Source organism: Monopterus albus, unplaced genomic scaffold, assembly GCF_001952655.1.
Source record: "Monopterus albus unplaced genomic scaffold, M_albus_1.0 scaffold98.1, whole genome shotgun sequence".
Taxonomy (NCBI): Eukaryota; Metazoa; Chordata; class Actinopteri; order Synbranchiformes; family Synbranchidae; genus Monopterus; species Monopterus albus.
In genome coordinates, this window is record NW_018127978.1 from 118,808 (window position 1) to 136,691 (window position 17,884).

Genomic DNA, 17,884 nt, shown 5'->3' on the forward strand with positions numbered 1-17,884 from the left:
TAAATGTTTAAACAGAACCGTTGCCCCGGTGGAGAAGCTCTGACCTTACCAACAAAGCAAAAATCTGAACTCACCTTTTCTCTTTACTGTAGCTGTGCGAATTGCACACTCACAGCAGGCAACAGTAGTCAATGCTGAGGGATCAGCAGAAATTTAAAGAGAGAAAAAAGTACATAGAAGAAAAATGAAAGGTCTCTCAGGGTTATGTACTATCAGTCTCATCCTCCCCCCACTGCTTTCTTACAGGAGTTAAAAAGTGAAATAACAAAAACACCCTTTGTCTCTGCTTCACTCCTCTGAGGAGGAGGAGGAGAAAGAGACTAGGTTGTTCAGCTGTAAGATCTTGAAAAGACAAGGAGAAACTTTGTTCTCAGTCATGATCAGAAAATGAACAAATCAGCTTTAGTAGTTCATAAACTTCCAGCTGTGAAACTTTGTCTGACTAGTTATGTTCAGTTAGTGCAGACTTAAAGATGTGCACGTAAACACTGCAAGGACCAGACCTACACATTTACATTGTTCTGATCTATTATGCCACCATTAAAAACCACTTCAGTCTTTTGCACTCTGAGTGAAAGGAAAATTTCAAATGGATCACTAACCCTAAGCACAGAGTCTAGCTTCACCAAAGTCATGTGACAGTGCACGTCATGGAGGGTAGAGAGGAAGGAGACCTTACACATCCACTCAGTTGGAACCCAAGTCAGACCAAATCACATTGAATCTATTCAGGTCTTGTTTTATGGCAGTGGGTTTCACATGACTACTGTGTTGCTGGTGACTGTTCCTGTTTCATGTATTGTTCTACAAATCATTTGTCATCACAAATATTGTTTATTACATGATTCCTGTGAGGAGACACAGGCTGTTTGTGACGGTGAGTCAGTATGAGTTAAGAGTCCCAGGCCGATTTTATTACCACTCTGTCTTACATTGGCTGTCTTTAAGACAAAGGCACAGAGTTAAGACGTGGACCTTTTCAGACATGTTACTGTAGATTGAACAACACGTTGTGGTGTTAGCGAGGACAAAGAGAGGCGGGACAATGGTCAGGGAAACATGAGGACAACATCTGCACAGCAGCGACACCACACCTGTGCTGTGTTAACCTCCTTCTCCCTCCCCCGGGTTACCTGTGATCAATCTGCGTCTCTGCCACATGATTCCCTACTTATCGCTGTCCTCCCACATACGAAGTGCACCTGCTGCTGTGCTCCAGTATTTTCCTCTATAGGTCTAAATGTGAGCAAGAGTCATCGCCTGTCTCTAAGTGTCAGCCCTGTGACTGACAGACCAACTACCTGCCACAAGTTTTAAAACTGTTTCTGTGCTGTGGGGGAAGGTCTGTTTCTTTGTTCCTCCCCAGTGAGATCTCAGAGTCCTGCAGGTGCCACTGTGTCATACAGTCATCTCTCTTCTCTCTGTGTGTTCATTTCATGTTAAAAGAAACATTTGTAGTTTGTACTACAGCATTACATTAGGGCTGGACTCACCAAGCTCTGTCTTCTGTTGCCCTGATCCAAAGGTTACAGCTGGTGTGTGTGCAGGTGATCAGATAGACACAGTGCAACTCCATGACAAAAGCTCCTGTAGATCTAGGATGAACTGAGCACTGGGCAGTTTGCTCTTGTGCAGGTGATCAGATGGACACAGTGCAACTCCATGACAAAAGCCCCTGCAGATCTAAGATGAACTGAGCACTGGGCAGTTTGCTCCTGAATGTGTTGGTGACTAATCATAGAAGGTTTTTTGCACCCCCGTTTTCTTTTTAATACTTGCAAAGTTCCAGTTGATGAAATTCAACATGTTCAACTTTCTGTGGCACCTCTGGTCATAGTGTGTGTTGTCAGATACAGCTGGTGAGCACAGATTTTGGGGTTTTGCTGTTCGTACATATGCAATGGGACTAAACCTCGAAACCATGCTGTGATGTCGAGACTTTGAGATGCTGTGCGCTGTCACCTTGGCTGGCTGGAATTAAAGTCAAACCTCGAAACCATGCTGTGATGTTGAGACTTTGAGATGCTGTGCATTGTCACCTTGGCTGGCTGGAATTAAAGTGTCTTCTGCTTCAGCAACAGACGAATGCAGGTTGCAGCATTTTATTTTACTGTCCAAATGAAACTCCATTCAGTACTGCATACAGCAGAGAATAAAATTAAAACACCCACAGGTTTACAGATCATCTTCCTGCTTCAGACTTGGTAGGTTGTGATAAACCAGGTTGTCCTTCAATGCTGCATGCATGGGAGAGCATAAAGCATGTCTCTGTGTGGGGGTAAACTTGTGCTATAGTTGGACGCTCTGCTGTAGTCACAGCCGTCAGCTAAATGTCCATGTAATCCTCCTGCTGCACATCTGATTGTGTCCAAACCTGGCCTGAGGTTCATAAATAAACCAGGTGCCTCTGTACATTTACATCCTCCCTGTTCCTCCAACTCTCTGCAATTTCAAAAAGCATGTTTGCTTGTGATAAGGAGAACAAATTTTCCCTGCAGTAACATTGTGAGTTATTGAAATGACAACACAGAGATCTTATCTGAGCGAGCGCATGTTGGAGGAAGTGCTCCTGGGCCACCAGGGAGCTTCTGACCCCTGCTGCTCGCTGGAGCGCATCCTAATACCCAGCACAGAAAAGGGTTATATAAACAAAGGGAGTGTGTGTGTGTAATTGTGTGGCATTGGCGCATCTATGTAGACATCTTGTTATGCTGCCACACACATGTGTTCAGGTCATGACGTGCACTGACACGCTGATGAGCACACTCTGCCACATTCAGGTTTTTTAAACTCTTTTTATCAAAAGTGGAATCAGCCTCACAGATTCAAGGGTCACAAGACAACAATGATCTGAAGGTGTGCAGCGTGATAACCAAGTAGGACGTAATAAAAACAAAATCTGTTTATACACCCAATTGATTTTTCTGTTTTTAACATTTGTACTTTTGGCTCTTTCGCCTGAAACAAGTCTGGTCTGTGAGGTTGCCAGGCAACCAGCGGGGCCTCCAGGAAGTCACTGCTTCTACATGACACAGTGTGATTATAACAAAACAGGATTTCATGAAGAATAGTACAGCTAGATTTTATTTGACCATGTTTAACTTTTCTATTTTCTAAATATATCTGCTGTATTTCCTTAAACTCTCATTCATGTAGTGCACTGTATAGAAAGGGAAAAGTCAATACAACAGTAGTTGATGCTCAAATCCAGTTAATTAGACATCGATTGATACAAATTGCCTCTTTGCTGTTTGCATTAATGGTGCATTTGTCCTGATGAATAGACACAGATGATGGAAGAAGAGTATCTCTTTTCACTTATTTATTTGTCTGTGTGTCTTTGCTGCAAAGGTTTGAAAGGGATTAATTTAAAACTACACACTTTATCACAAGTTACTCTTTACAGTTTGAAGCTCAACACAGTTCACAACTGAGTTTAAAAAGGGAAATTTGAAGGGAAAGCTCAGCAACAGTTTTACAAGAATGATGGTCAGCTAGGAGAGAACACTGCAGCCATGTGCAAATGTTAACCTGAGTCGCTCTGTGGCTTCATCAGGATGATCATGCCTCCCAGCCACTGTTGTCATGGTGCCCGCAGGCCTTCATTTGAAAGATGAGTCACAACAGAGAGGATGGAGGGGTTTATATAACAGTGGCTCTGCAGGAAAGACACCAGAGAGAGAACTGCACTGCACGAAAGAAAAGAGCCCTAAAACATTTTAGGAAAACTACAAATGGAAGATGGGGCATTTTAATTCAGTTCATTTTTTTCTTTAACAGGAATCGCACAATTGAAGCTCTAACAGCATTCGAGTTAGCATCAGGCTAATTAGCATCTGCAGACTGGAAATTACTATTCAAAGCACTTGTCAAAAAGCAGCATCAGTTTCAGTCTACAGTAAAATAAATGAATCTGATGCAAAGAAGACAAACCTATGTGTAAAATCTGGCAAAAGTAACCAAGTTAAAGTCAAGAGTGTGAGTGAACAGTGCTGCTTAATACATCCATGGTGAACAGTATATAGGCAGGTTGCCACTAGTCTTCGGCTAAAACCACAGTAGTTTGTTTTTCTGTCTCTGTTCAGTGAACAAGTTCAGACTTGTAAATCAAAAAGTCTTTGTGCTACCTTTGTCCTGGACATGGCTTGAAGATTGGAAAAGCTGATAACTTTCAAATTTACTGCCCTAAATGAAGATTGGAGCCAGAAAATGATGTTTCAGTTTTAGGAGAGTAAGGAATTGAATTTCTAGGGATTCTATAAAGATTTACTCAGATGTTTTCAAAAGGTAGGCTGTGTCAAGAGTTTTTTCAAAATCAGATATCATGCAACCCCCCCATAGATAGATAGATATTGAACCTTATAATGCCAGGAATATGTTGCGCTTCTGTGCTGTGTGCAGGGTGGCACCATGACAACAGTGGATGGGAGGAACAGCATCATCCTGATGAAGCCAAGGTGAAGTTCAGGGTAACATCTCCACACAACTCTACTGTGTTTTCACCTAATACATAATAATTCTCTTTAAATTGTTATTCATTGCTGCTGCTGTTTCCCTATTTCAAACTTAGTTATGAGCTGTGCTGAGTTTCAAAATGCAAACAGTGACTTGCATGACATTTTAGGATTTGTGAGACTGGGCATAATAATAAAATCAGCACTTTAAATGAATCCATTCCAGTAGATCCTGAATGTGCTGTGCGCCTCCTGGCCAAAACATTGCACTCCCGATGACGCTGCAGCCTGGCGCTGTCTGTTGCTGCGTCATCAGGAGCGCACTGATCTCTCGCCACCCACTCTGAAGGATAACCTCCATCCTTTATTTGATTTACTTGTTCCTAATAGAGTGCACAGAGCTACGTGCAGCGACTCCTATCCACAGAGTTACATAGCCTCTAATTCATCATCTCTTTGCAGCACTCACATTCATATTATAACAATAAATCAGATTAAAAACCAAAATCACAAATGCAGCAGGACTAACAGCATCATAACCGGGACACGTCGTGTTTCGCTGCAGCAGCGGTGCGCCACACCAACCTGTCCCATCTCCGCCGCTTGGCTGGCACAATTTGCAGACGGCAGGAGGAGGAGGAGGAGGGGTTTACCGACATCAGCACTGCCGCTCACTACAGCACCGAGCAGGCTGTCTGTCTGCTGGACCAGCCACGCCATCCGTTTATCGTAACGGGGCTTCACGGATGTCTGGTCTCGCTCTGCGGGGTTCAGATAGTGTCCGAGCGGACAGGTCGCGAACCCAGGCGTCGGGGAAGGAGAAGAGCTCGACTCTGCACCTGGAGAGGTGAGTTTCTGATGTTTTTGCAGGCAGTAGAGGACAGGGCAGTCTGACGCAGAGCGACCTTATTCGGGCACGCCGTCTATCTGAAGTTCATTTCGCTTAGTCACGCTTGTTGTGACGAATAGTTTCAACGTCTGTCGTTTATCACGCAAAGCACAGAGGTGAGGGATGATTCACACGGCGTTTTAGAACATCTGTAAAATATCAGCATTTTTTACTTGTGCTCTGGCCTTAAAATCAAAAAGTGCGTAATAAAAGTGTGTGACTAACGTTGACCTTAACCTCGCAAGTTTGCAGGAGCGTGTGTCTGCGCCAGGAGGCTGCACAGACCAGAGGAGGGGGAGCAGCAAGATTTCATGCAGAAGAGCTCACACAGGGGCACTTTGACTAAGAAGCCAAATTCTGCACTGCAGTGGATTTCCTCAGGTGTGTGTATGCGTGTGAGTGTGGGTGTCAGACTTGACAGTAGACTCGTACAGACTGTACACTTTGCCATTAATATCAGAAGAACCTGCAGAAGCTTGGAGGTCACCCTGTCCTAGAGAACTGTGCACCCCCAGTTTCCAGATCAGCCAGTTTCCTCCACCATCTCCCCCAGCACAGTGTGGAGGCTGGTGAGTCTGTGTGTCCATTAGGATCACAAACCCCAGCAGGCCTCAGGCAGGAGAGCTGTGACCGACACCTGGATTTATACTGTGTATTTTTAAAGTACTGCATAGACATTTAACCAGAATCTGCAGGACTAAAGCAAAGACCAGCCAACTGTTCTCTTCCCATTTGTTGTGCTTGGAGGACTCAGAAACGTTGGACCTGCTCTTCAGGCGGTTTTAGGACAAAACCGGTGTTGAATTCCACCTCAGGGATGAGATTTTTGTCATTTCCACTGTGCTATCCAAGTAAGCATGACGTAGCAGATCTCAGAAGCCATCACAGGTTTCCCAGGTTTAGACGGAGTTGCAGTTTCACCTCAGGGATTTTCAACTCACAGAGTTTCTGTTTGGTATTTTCAAAGTGTTGAACTTGAAATAAGCAAATCTCAGGTGACATTAGTATTTTTGACTTTGGGACAGTCTTATGAACTCCTGTTGCCATGACATCTGACAGTTTCCAGTACCGGGCGCTGTTTGAATATAAGCGGGAGCGTGGTGATGACATCAGCCTCCAGCCGGGCGACCTTCTCACCGTCCCCAAGGCCTCACTGATGGCAACAGTGGGGCTGGAGTACCAGGAGGGGGACGAGCGGAGCCCCAAGGGCTGGCTACATGGCATCAATGAGAGGACCAAGGAGAAGGGACACTTTCCAGGGACCTTTGTGGAGTATGCTGGGGTGGTGAGGGCCAGCCCGTCTGCAGCTAAATCCTGGCCCCGGCCAGTTCCGCCAACCCCCGGAGGGCCTCCTGGAGCAGCTGCTGCTTCAGGTGAGTGCTGCTCCACAAAGCACCATCATGTGGATGTTTGGCTGCTCAGTGTCAATGTTATATACACACTATACACAACGAATACATAAAATGTGTCTGTTTTGGTTGCTCTGTTTGGGTGTGTGTGTGTTGGGGGGTAAATTTGTTCTCAAAGCTGTAGGAGTTTGTCATTTTACAGCTCCTGAATGAGTATTCAGGTTTGTTTGAGTTAAAATTGGTCAAATTTTTAATGTTTCCTGCCTTGATCTGACTACAAATTGTTGTGTGACATGAAACTGAGTTCTGGGTAGAAAATGTATAGAATTCTGAAATGAGAAGTTACACTCTGTGGTTGTTATGTGGGACTTTCAGGCTGGCCTTCGTGTTTCTAGAGCCCAAAGTGTGTGGGGCCCCAGGTGGTTGTTCCTGTCTGCTGCTGTCCACAAGGACATGTCACTAGATGTCCAACACACACGCAGCAATTTGCAGCATGAAATCATTTTCTCGCCCGTTAACCTTGACAGTTTGCACTAATCAAAGCCAACACCATGCTTGTGACCCCTGGCACCAGTCTGCAGAAGCCATGTTGGACTCTGTGATCTGCAACGTTGTGAAATGTGACACTGCCACTATTTTCAACCTGCATCTAAGCTCACAAACTCTGTTTGAGTTGTGGGTTCCAGGTGCTTATAGTGCAAGTTGCTGTTTCTCTGTGTGCTGGTAGTCTGTCATGCATTCACCCTGAATAATGACAACATTACATGGAGAGTACTTCTAATTTTAAATTGTTACATTTTTGAGTGTGCTGTTGACAGTTTCCATTAGTCCACAGTGCTCCACAGACCTGAGCGAGCTCCAGGCTGATGAATGTAAAGTTCTTTAGGTGCAGAACTGAAGGCTTGATGTCTGTCTGTGCAGATAATTCAGCTTTTTTCCTTTCAGCGTTTTCTGTCTCCACCCAGTACACTGGAGATGAAGGGAAATGAGCTGAGCTGGTCACTACACTGAAATATGACAGGAATCATAGAAACCTGTAGATACGATAAGAGGCAAGTGATTTGGGTGAATGAACCCCTTTAATTACTCTCTGTGTACATCCCACTAACATGAAGCTTTGTCAGTAATGGCGCTGAGTTCATCAGGCTGATAACCTGCAGCTGTGACTGCTCTGGTTTGGTCCAGTCAGACACCGGCCCTACAGGAAACCTACTGGGCCAAAGTATCTGCTGTGCTTCAGAGTGTTAGTCAGAAAATATCCTGTTTGAATGAGATTCTCCACTTGTGCTAATGCATTATTAGCATCAGTTTGGTAGTTTTCTTTCCCCTCTTCATGTTTAGACTGTAACAGCCCATCTTGCGCTTGAAGGTGCTACGCAGACTGTAGGAAGTGTCAGCAGCCAGGTTCAGAAAAGAGGCCCTGTTACAAAATGATTAGGGCGTGAGATTTCCATTGGTGGTTTCCTTTGGCTGCGTTTGGCCTTAAAGGATGAAAGGGCTGTCACAGCCATGATGATGTTGCTGCTGCATTCAGAAACCAAGCTGAAGTGTCAGGAATGAACTTTGTATGTGCACAGTTAAGCTGACGGCTAAGTTGACTCAGTTCTGTGAGTGTTCCACCCAGCACCGCTCACTGTTTTCTAATATAGGTTTGACTATGCTGTTCGACTGATTTAGAGCTGACTATCAATAATTTTATTGGTGAATAAAGAAGCAGCAGCTAGCTCAAGAATCAGGTAAGTGTTGGATGTATTTGATATAATGTTTATTTGTGTGTACTTTTGGACTGGTGGCCAGATACAAGGAATTTCATGACATTGTCTTGTGCTGTTGGAAATCTAATGAAAATATTTCACTGTTTGACATTTTACATATCAAATGATAAATGGATGAGACAAAGAATTGATATTTGGTAGTGAAAATAGTTATTAGTTTGAGCTTGGTTATCACCCATCTGACCGTCTGACTTGTGAGTGCATTATAATTTTAATTTAGTGAATACTTCAACGCTTCAAAAGTAAGACCAAACCAGATTTGTTCTTTAAATCTGCATTAACTAGGATTTAGCACCAATTCTGATAAATCAAGTAAAATGTTGTCGAAGTGTTTGCTCACTGCTGTTCATTTGTATTGAATTATTCTGGTTGTAATTTGGAGTCAACTGACTGCAGCCTTAGTGGTTTGTTGTCCAATTAGCACAAACCAATGTTTTCCTGGATTATCAAGTGAAGTAATTTTGCTAATTTTTGCTCAGTTTTGGTCCAGTTTACACCAGACATAACGCTGCAGTCCATGCAGCATTTTAATGAGAGGTTGTTAACATTTATTCTATCAACACCACTAGAAAAGTGGTAGAAAAGTTCGTTCAACTATCAATGCATGATGTGAAATTTCACATACTGTACAACTCAGGGTTACCTATAACGTTATGTGTGTCAAGTATGTAACACTGAACATGATGCAAAAGTGGCTAGAACATTAGTATTGTATCAATATTACTGGGAAAAACATTCCTCTGTGTGATTTAGATGCGTTACTGCAGATGTATCCTCTACAAACAACGTTAGACGTACGTATGCACATCGCCAAAATGTGAACCTCTTTATTTGACATTGTGTCGCTGCAATGCCACTGAAAACCACGGCCTCCATGGACTCTATGTTCCCTATACATTGGTTCTGGAGCCGGTTATTACAGCTGCGCCACCTGACTACCTCAGCTGTCTCTGGCTGTCATGACCACATACAGTATGATGTAGTTTCAGAGACGAGGGCGAAGGGGAGCGGAGGGAGGAGATGAAAGGCACACTGCTGGGGTTTGTTTTGCCCTTAACGGTGGAAAATTAGAGGGAGAACTTAGTTAATGCAGTCTTAAATGCCAAAGTTTGACTTTTAATAGCACAAGAATCATTAGTTGTGTTGACAGTGAAGCTGCAACCTCTGTCCTGTTTTCCATTAACTGCTGTGCTAGCAGCAGATCAATGAGCATGTTTCTTATTGATTCTACAGTTCTCAGAAACATCCAGACATGTTGTGGCTCGTACATCGACCTGCACTGTGGTCCAGTCCATGTGCTGCTTTGCCTCAAGACAGAATCACTGTATCTGTCCAGTGTATTTATCTCCCACCTTGTGTATTGGTATTGATTCCAGTTAGAAGATGGCGTCCATACTGAGCAGAGTCACTAGCATTTGAGCTGTGTGCATCTGCTCAGTGGAACTGAGCTTTTGATGATTTATTTATGACCGAGGACAAACAGGCAGCAACATGGATAAGAGAGACATGAGCCGAAAGCATTGCAAAATGGGCTGCCCCACTTAAAAAGCTATTCTGAATCCTGCAGGCTTTGATTAGCATTTTTACGGGGCTGGGGTGGTTAGCTCTGTTTCAGCTGTGGCTGTCTACTGCGGAGTGTGTTTAGATCAGCCGTTTTTATCGCTCTTCTTTTGCTAAATAGGTCAGAGACAGCAGTGTTCTCTCCTCTCCTTCCTCTGCCGCCTCAGCTCTCTCGTCTGCCTGCCTGGCTCTTTGGTGGGAGTGGGTTTGGTTGGTCCTGTATAAATAACATCACACCACTCTGGGCTCAGTCAAATATCTTTCTCATTTCCATCTTTCCCTGCTCGCTGTGCTAATGCTCTCTTAGTCATATCATGTGTGCTAGCTGAACCACACCTCCTCCCATCCATCAATCCAGGCAGCGTTCATCCTGAATAATTGACTGCCTGGCACACTGATGGCCTAACATGCCACATTCCTGCAGTCGCACATCACCAGTAGCAAAAACCATGTCCAGATGTATTCTTCTAAAGTTTTTCAGCATACTATGACCTGGATGACTGAGAATTTGCACGGACACCAGTAGCAGTAGTGGTGCAGCAGCACAGAGAGGCCTGTGCAGAGGGAAGCTTAGCTGATCTGCAGCCTTCATCACCGCTGCTCCTCAGGCACGCCCTGCTCTGTTTGGAACAGCACTGCTGAGGGTTTTATGTTCTCCTAGGAACAGGACTGATCAAGGATCTCTGGTCATTTCACATAGTCCTACATAATGCATCAGGTCAGGGAGTGTGCTCCATTTGGCCATGCAGCAGGTTGTGCAGTAGTAAGGGCTAAAAAACTGCTTAAGCGGAGAACAAGAACTGTTCCAGGCTTGGGTGAAGCAGAGATGATAATCACAAAAAACACAATAACAATTTTTAGCCTCTAATATTTTAGAGTTTTACAGTTTGATCCAGTTTCACTGTTTAAAATTGGCAAAAAAGCTGTGGTACACCCATGGTGCACTACCTACTCAGCAGCAAGCAATGGTTCGAGCCAAGCTGCTGAAGAAAGTTTATCTAGGAGCTAAAGAGGATCTGAGACCAAACCAGAGCTAAAAGGGTCAGTTGGTGTGAACAGATGAATTTTATTAAATAACCAGGAGTTCTATTATGAAGTTAATGCTGCTCCAGGTCTGCTGAATGTCTGTTGATATTAATACGTCTTTATTTGGTGACGTGAGATGTTGCAGTGATGAACCACAAACTGTTTAGGTGACTGCGGAAGAAGACACTTTGTGAAGTGCAGTTTGTCACTGACATAGTAAAGTCCTTCCTTTATATAAAGTTCAGGTGTAAGAGGTGATGTTGATCAAATGGAAGCAAAAAGTGGCTGAAGTTTTAACATGCATTCATAGAACAATATATTGAAATGACACATTTACAGTTATACCTTTGTTTAATCTTTGGACATCGTGCATATTAAAGTCTAGCTAAACATCTCTGAGACAACAGTGCCAAGTCGTTTGACTGGTGAATGTGTACCACTAGTTTGTCATGGCAGACTTGTATTTTCTCACTTTAAACAGTGTAGAAACCAAGTTGAACCAGGTCAAACAGAAACTACACTGGTCAGGTTTTGTGCTTTAAAGTCCAGCTCGGCTGACCTTGGTAGCTGCTAAGATGCTGTGTGAGTGGCTCTGGTTTGGGGTTGTATGACATTAGCAGAGGACAGGGTTTGAAAATAACTTGGTGGTTGTTGCCTGAAGTTGAACAGCATTTGTCCCTGTGGCCTCATTTCCTCTTTCTTTCTTTCTTTTCCTTGCGCTGTCCTGAACAGTTCAGTTACTGATTACGCCGGCTGTGATACCTAAGAGCTCTGCAGGGCTCATAGTACTAATCAATATGTAACACTATCTGACACTGTGCTAGTTTGAACACCCTCCTTTATTTCCTTTCTTGACATCTTTCCCTTCCCTGAGGAGAGCTGCTTGTAGGCCCCATACATCATTAATGATGACACAAAGCTAATGAATCCCTGAGGGGCCCCTTGTCATTATCTACCTGTGGTATACTCTGTAGAAGAAACGTTAAGGCAGTCAGAACTCATGCTGAAGCTAACGGGCTAATTGCATGCAGTGCTCTGCTGTGATAAGGCACGTTGTGTCTTTAATCTGCAGATGAGCAACACAGCTTACCACACTCTGTTCCTCTTTCATGCAAATGAGAACTGCAGCTAGACTGAACCAGAAGACTTGACCTCATCAGGATGTTGTGCCTACAGGCTTTGGCCAAGTAGAGAAAATGTAACAGTGTTCTACATTTCATCAGACAGATTTAGTGATAGGAGAGAACTGAAAGACTTTAAACCAGAGTAGGAAACTTGAGGTGAGGTCTTATAATCTCAGATCTGAAAGTACTGTACTGTTTTATTTGAGTCTGGCTGCCTGCTGTTTGTGGACGAGGTCAGATTTATTGTCCCTGAGTGACCCTGGCCCTGAGTTTTGAGTGACCAAATTGAGTGAAGGTAGAAGTGAGTGAACTCTGCAGATAGCCATAAATAATAGTTTGATGCTGCACAGTGGTGGCCCACCAGAGCAGGCTGTTAACCTGCAGCCTGCTGGTGTGGGGGACAGTGGCTTGACTGGGTCAGGTCACAGGGTGAGATGGCGCATGAGGCTGAGCGAGGTGCTCCGTCAGGGAGAGCTGTTGTCAATAAAGCTTTGATTCCACTGAGCTGATCTGAGAGGCTTTTCCTCCTGTCTCAGGACGCCTTGAGGGAATGTCTTCAAATGTGGACAAACGTCCACATGGACTCAAGGATGAACTGATTAGAGTTTGGTGGTCAAAGGTCAAAGGTCTGTCCCATTCCCGTGACAAACAACCACAGGGTGGTCATTTTAGTTTTATTATTTTAATTCTATAAAGTGTGCCCTATAAATCAAATGTATTATGACTTTTTTCAGGATCCAACTTGTTTGAGGCTTTGAAGGAAATAGCAGAGAGCGAACAGCTGAAATGTGTCTTGTTCAGCAGTAGCCTTCCTGCAGTTGGATGATACGCCGTGCGCGGCCACGAGTCAGACCTCTGCCTGTAAATCCTGCTCCCTCTCTGATCTGTGTGCAGTGATTTGGGACCTGGTTTTATGTTTGAAAAGGAAGGCAGGGGTGAAAAATATGTTCTGACCAGGAGAGATCTGCCTTGTCCCTCGTGTCCCTCTCGTCCTGCTTGTTTATGGACCCCTATAAAAAAAACCCACACAGCTTGTAGAACCTCCCCCTCCTCCCTGCTGCATTTTAATGCCATCTGAATTCTCTCAATAGACTCAGGTACGAGTCATTTGACTGCTTTAATTTCAGCAGTTGGAGGTGTTGTAAAAATAATTTAAGCAGCTCGCGTTTGTCTCCGAGGCAGTAATGTTTTGCTGGTGTTGATGCATTACAGACCACAGCCATGTTAGTATTAATGAGCACTTTATCAAGGCTGGTGCAACACGTTAATGTCTTAATAAAATGAAGTTATGTATGAGAGAGATGCAGTGGAAATGACTTTTGCTGTCGATTATTCATGCTCGCTCAGTTCTTAGTTTGTTTTTTAGCCTTTAGCAACAGTGGAACTCTGAGCCTCACAACATTAAGTGACAGATAAACAACTTTACTGCCAACAGTAAAAATGATTTCTGCTGGCGGAAGCAGATGTTTGTTAGACGACAGAGGACGGAAACGGCAAACTGCTCATTGAATCTCCACATCATTAGTATTCAGAAGTGAGAATATCTGCAGAACATGTCGTTTATTCATTGTGTTCAAAATGTGACCTAATTGTTCTTCTGTAGAGATAAATAGTCACTTTTGGCAAAATTCATAGAAAGCAAGTCAATGGCGTTTGGGATAAATTCTAAGTTTCCAAGTTTTGGAAATCCCAAAGCGCTTAAACACCACTGAGCTATTTTATTTCATTCTATGGCGTCTTTTTTTTTTTTTTTCACATTTAGGGCACAACACTGAAAAAGCAGGTGGTAATGTTACAGTTTGTTTACCAGGTGTGTGTGCCAAGAACACTTGAGGGGGTGTTTGTGGCAGGAGGAACATCAGCTTCCAGGTCTGAGAATATTTAAAACAATGGTGCTTTCCTAGCGCCTGGCGGATGTTGGAGATGTAAACCTACAGTATGCTCATCGACCAGACAAGAGAAATCACTACAGCTGAAGACGGTGTCGTGTGATCCAGAATGTCTGACATCAACTTTCTTCTGTTTACTTAACCATCATCATTAACTACCGATGATGCATAGAGGGCTTGAAGGGTTGTCACATTTCATAGAGGAAGGTTTCAACCAACACTCCTCGTGACTGTTTTGAGAGTTAACTCAAAAATGAGGGAGCAGTCGAATAAAAAATGAGTTTGGGCCTTTGTCTTTGCAACACATGTTGTGAGTGCAGCTCAAACTGGTGATCATGGAAAAGGTTTTGGCCGACAAGAAGTAGCAGATGAATCGGGCTGTAGAAGATTTACTGAGCCGCAGAAGTAAAAGAATCGGGATACACACACACCACAGCTATCCACCATCCATAGACCTCTGTTCTCTGAGCCATTGTTTTGGCATTTGAGCTGATCAGAAAAGCATTGCAGTGCCCAGTACCACTGGTACAGTGTGTGTGTGAGCGAGCACAGAAGCCAGCTGTGATCACGTGGTGCCAACTGGAGAGATTCTGAAGTGAAAAGAGACTCTGTTAAACCAGGGGTGTGCAGCGACACACACACACACACACACATATACAAGCCTGTGCCCTTCACAGATGGATCATTGACAGATTCTTTCTTAACGTTGGTTTAATTTGTGGAATACTGGCAATTCATCAGAGCCAATTTAAACCTTTCCTATACATGAAGAAAAATGAGTTTTCAGAGAATGATCACACCTTACAAACAAAATCCCAGGTGACAGCAACAAATGTTCATCTTTCATTTGGATTCTGCTAAACATGCTGTTTTTCACTGGGACATTAACAGTATCAGAGGCTCCGTGTAAACACATCTGAATGACCTTGTCCAAACAGCTGTGCAGCATCACAATATGAGTTGGAAATGGAATTAATCTCATCCTTCTAAACATCATGGTTATTCAGTGCAACATTAGAGAAGATGTATATTCAGATAGGTCTCGTGGTGCATAGCTTATTCACTGACATCCTGATGTCGGTTTTTATGTGGATTTGACCCGAAGAGTAGTTTTGTTTCATAATTTGGAACAAAAGGAGACACTGTGTGCAGAAGGAGAAAGAGCTCATTGCTGATTTGTGCAGCACTTTGTCCTGTTCTCAGGTCAAAGTCTGACTTCTTTGTCTTGTTGGCTTTCATCTGCCCAGAGGGGGAACAAGCACTCAGGTCCTCAAACAGTCACACACAGGCCTTAGTGCTGCGTGTCCTTCCAGCAGGTATCCGATATACAAGAACACAGGACACGGTTTGACCCCGCACGCGTTTTTGGAGGTGTGTGAGGTTAAACGCACAGGTCTGAATTTCCGCTGTCCGTGTGGAGGGGACAGCGGCTGCCGGCTGGACAGGAGGGAGTCTTTGTTTGATGGATGATATGACCTTGAAGACGAACCAGCAGCCTGAGGCTGATTCCACCCTCCTGATCTGTCAGAACATTCAGATAAATCCAGAGCAGTGATGTATGGCAGCGGCTCAGGGTCTTCTCTGAGCAGATGGATTCAATTATAATGTCAGCCTCTGTCCTGCTGCTTGCTTCTGTTTATTTTTACAGAAGCCGCTGCTGTATCAACATGGATCAGATCCCTCACTGGCTTCCCACCTTCATATCTATTATTGTTCCGTGTTACTCTAGAGTGAGTTGATATGGTGGACAACAAAAAGAACCATTATTAGTTTAGCAACTGTAAAAACCTGATATCGATTAATTACTGATTAGTTTTAGTTCCCTGTGTTAGCATTTTGTGACAGAAAACGTTCTTCCAGCTTTCATGTTTCACAGAAATGCATTTCTTGTCTTACACTCTTCTCACTTATAGCATTGCTTGGAGAGGTTTCTTGGGGATTGTGTGGTAGGTAGGTAGGTAGGACTTTATTGATCCCACAATGGGGAAATTCCTGTGTTAAGCCGACTTTCCCACTGCAGCCACCCAGTGCTGAGGGTGGGGTCTTGGTTCTGGGAATGCAGGGCCAGATCTGAATTGGATCTGAACCCTTCTGTGGCCAGTTTGGTCAAGGTTTGGGGGATCTTGATTTTTGTTCCAGTTAGCATCTTCAAATAGAGGCCAATATACCCGGATGAGTTCTGGAACATCAGTCAGCACCGGTCTGCAGTGCATGTTATAGTAAGGCTACTGCTTCTCACCATGCCTTTACATGGTGACATTAATAATGCATTAAATGTAGCTGTTGCACCTTTTGGCCACTGGTAGCCAGTGGTCATACTGGCTTACTGGAATACCTCACTGGGACATGGGCATCACTGATATCTGTTGGCTGACTCATCTTGCATTGACAAGTAAAAGTTAGTAGTTACACAGTGCAGGTTCACAGCTGGAAGGGAAACCACAACGTGAGGGAGGGCGGTGCGTGTGCTCGCGGACATTCGCAGAGGAACCTGTAGAATGAACAGAATGTGTCATTGTACACTAAAAAACCATTATTCAGTTTGACCGAACTTCTAAAAAAACATTTTATAATCTACCCTCACACACTCGTGGTGTACTTCAGTCATTTTGTCACCTATCGTTGTCAGTGCCCCGTAGGTTGAGTTGAGTAGAGGATCTGACGTGTGGCATGGCAGCTTCATTGTACTGTGTGTGTGCGTGTGTTTGTGAAAACCAACGCATAAACAGCAGCAGGAGCTTTGTTACACATTCGTTTTGGTTTTGAAGGTCAGTGTTTTGCTCCTGCTCACAGATCTCCATCCTTCCTCTCGTCTTTTCCACCCACTCATCATTCCTGGAACATTTGTGATTCGACTGGGACCATTTTCCGGTGGCCTTTTGGAACTCCTTACCTTGCCTTTTCCAGGTCATGCTGCATGGCTTTAAACTTGTATGGATGCATGTGTGTGTGTGTGTTTGCTCCACCGACGGCCTCGGTGTCATTATTCACTTTGTCACATAGAGACGAGATGTCTTTATGGACGTTTAATGACTCTCAGCTGTTTCTCATTCTGACTGACATCGTCACACAATCACCATCATTTATTCAACATCACCACTAATGTGCTCATTAATTCTAATTAATGCATTCACCAGCAGCTACTGTGACAGTGGTGTTAACATCCTCCTCTTCACAGAACACATGAAATATGAACTTTTCAGAAGCGCTGAGCCAAACACACTTATTTATTGGCTTTGTGTCCTAACGAGTGTTTGTTAAATTGGTACGCTGTTAATTAAATGATCTAATAAATTGAAACTCAGCTGGAAATGTGAAATGTGTTCAACCATTCAAGGCAAGAAATATATGGGGAACAGTATTTCCAAGAAAATTTGTGTTTTTCGGGTTTATTGGATCATTATCTATTGTTTTGTTTTTTTTTTCCAATCAGATTTTTCTTTCAGGACTTGATTGTAAACCCTGTGCAACTAGCTGAACATGGAAGCCTGCGTCTATCCCAATCAGTACCAAGAAACATGTGTAGGAAACATCTGGGGCAGTTATTTGCATATCAAGCAGTAAAATGCAGTGTTACACTGAAATACTAGTCTGTCCATCAGCACGTCAATGAGCATCTACATTCTCTGACCTGACTGACAGGTGTCTCTGCTTATCAGGCTCATCTGGTGATGTTGCACAGTTTATCCTGTTTGGGAGTTTGTGTTACCTAGAACAGATGGATGAATTGTAATAACTATAGTCATCACCTGAATTTTTATTTCGCATCACCAGGAGCTCAGACTTTGTTTGTCCAATACCTAAACTTAGACAAAGAC

General features: G+C 43.7%; 1 protein-coding gene across 2 annotated transcripts in view; it reads left to right on the forward strand.

Moving 5' to 3' along the window:
- Positions 1–4,831: 4,831 nt before the first annotated feature.
- Positions 4,832–17,884, forward strand: part of pik3r3b (phosphoinositide-3-kinase, regulatory subunit 3b (gamma)) — a 142,119-nt gene continuing 129,066 nt past the window's right edge. The window contains exons 1-3 of one of the 2 annotated variants that reach the window (XM_020609033.1): positions 4,832–5,301; positions 5,589–5,724; positions 6,403–6,716. In XM_020609033.1, the coding sequence (XP_020464689.1) occupies positions 6,500–6,716 (217 nt within the window). In that variant the 5' untranslated portion in view covers positions 4,832–5,301; positions 5,589–5,724; positions 6,403–6,499. Of the gene's footprint in view, positions 5,302–5,588; positions 6,717–17,884 lie in introns of both variants that reach the window. The other variant, XM_020609032.1, reaches the window with a different exon arrangement.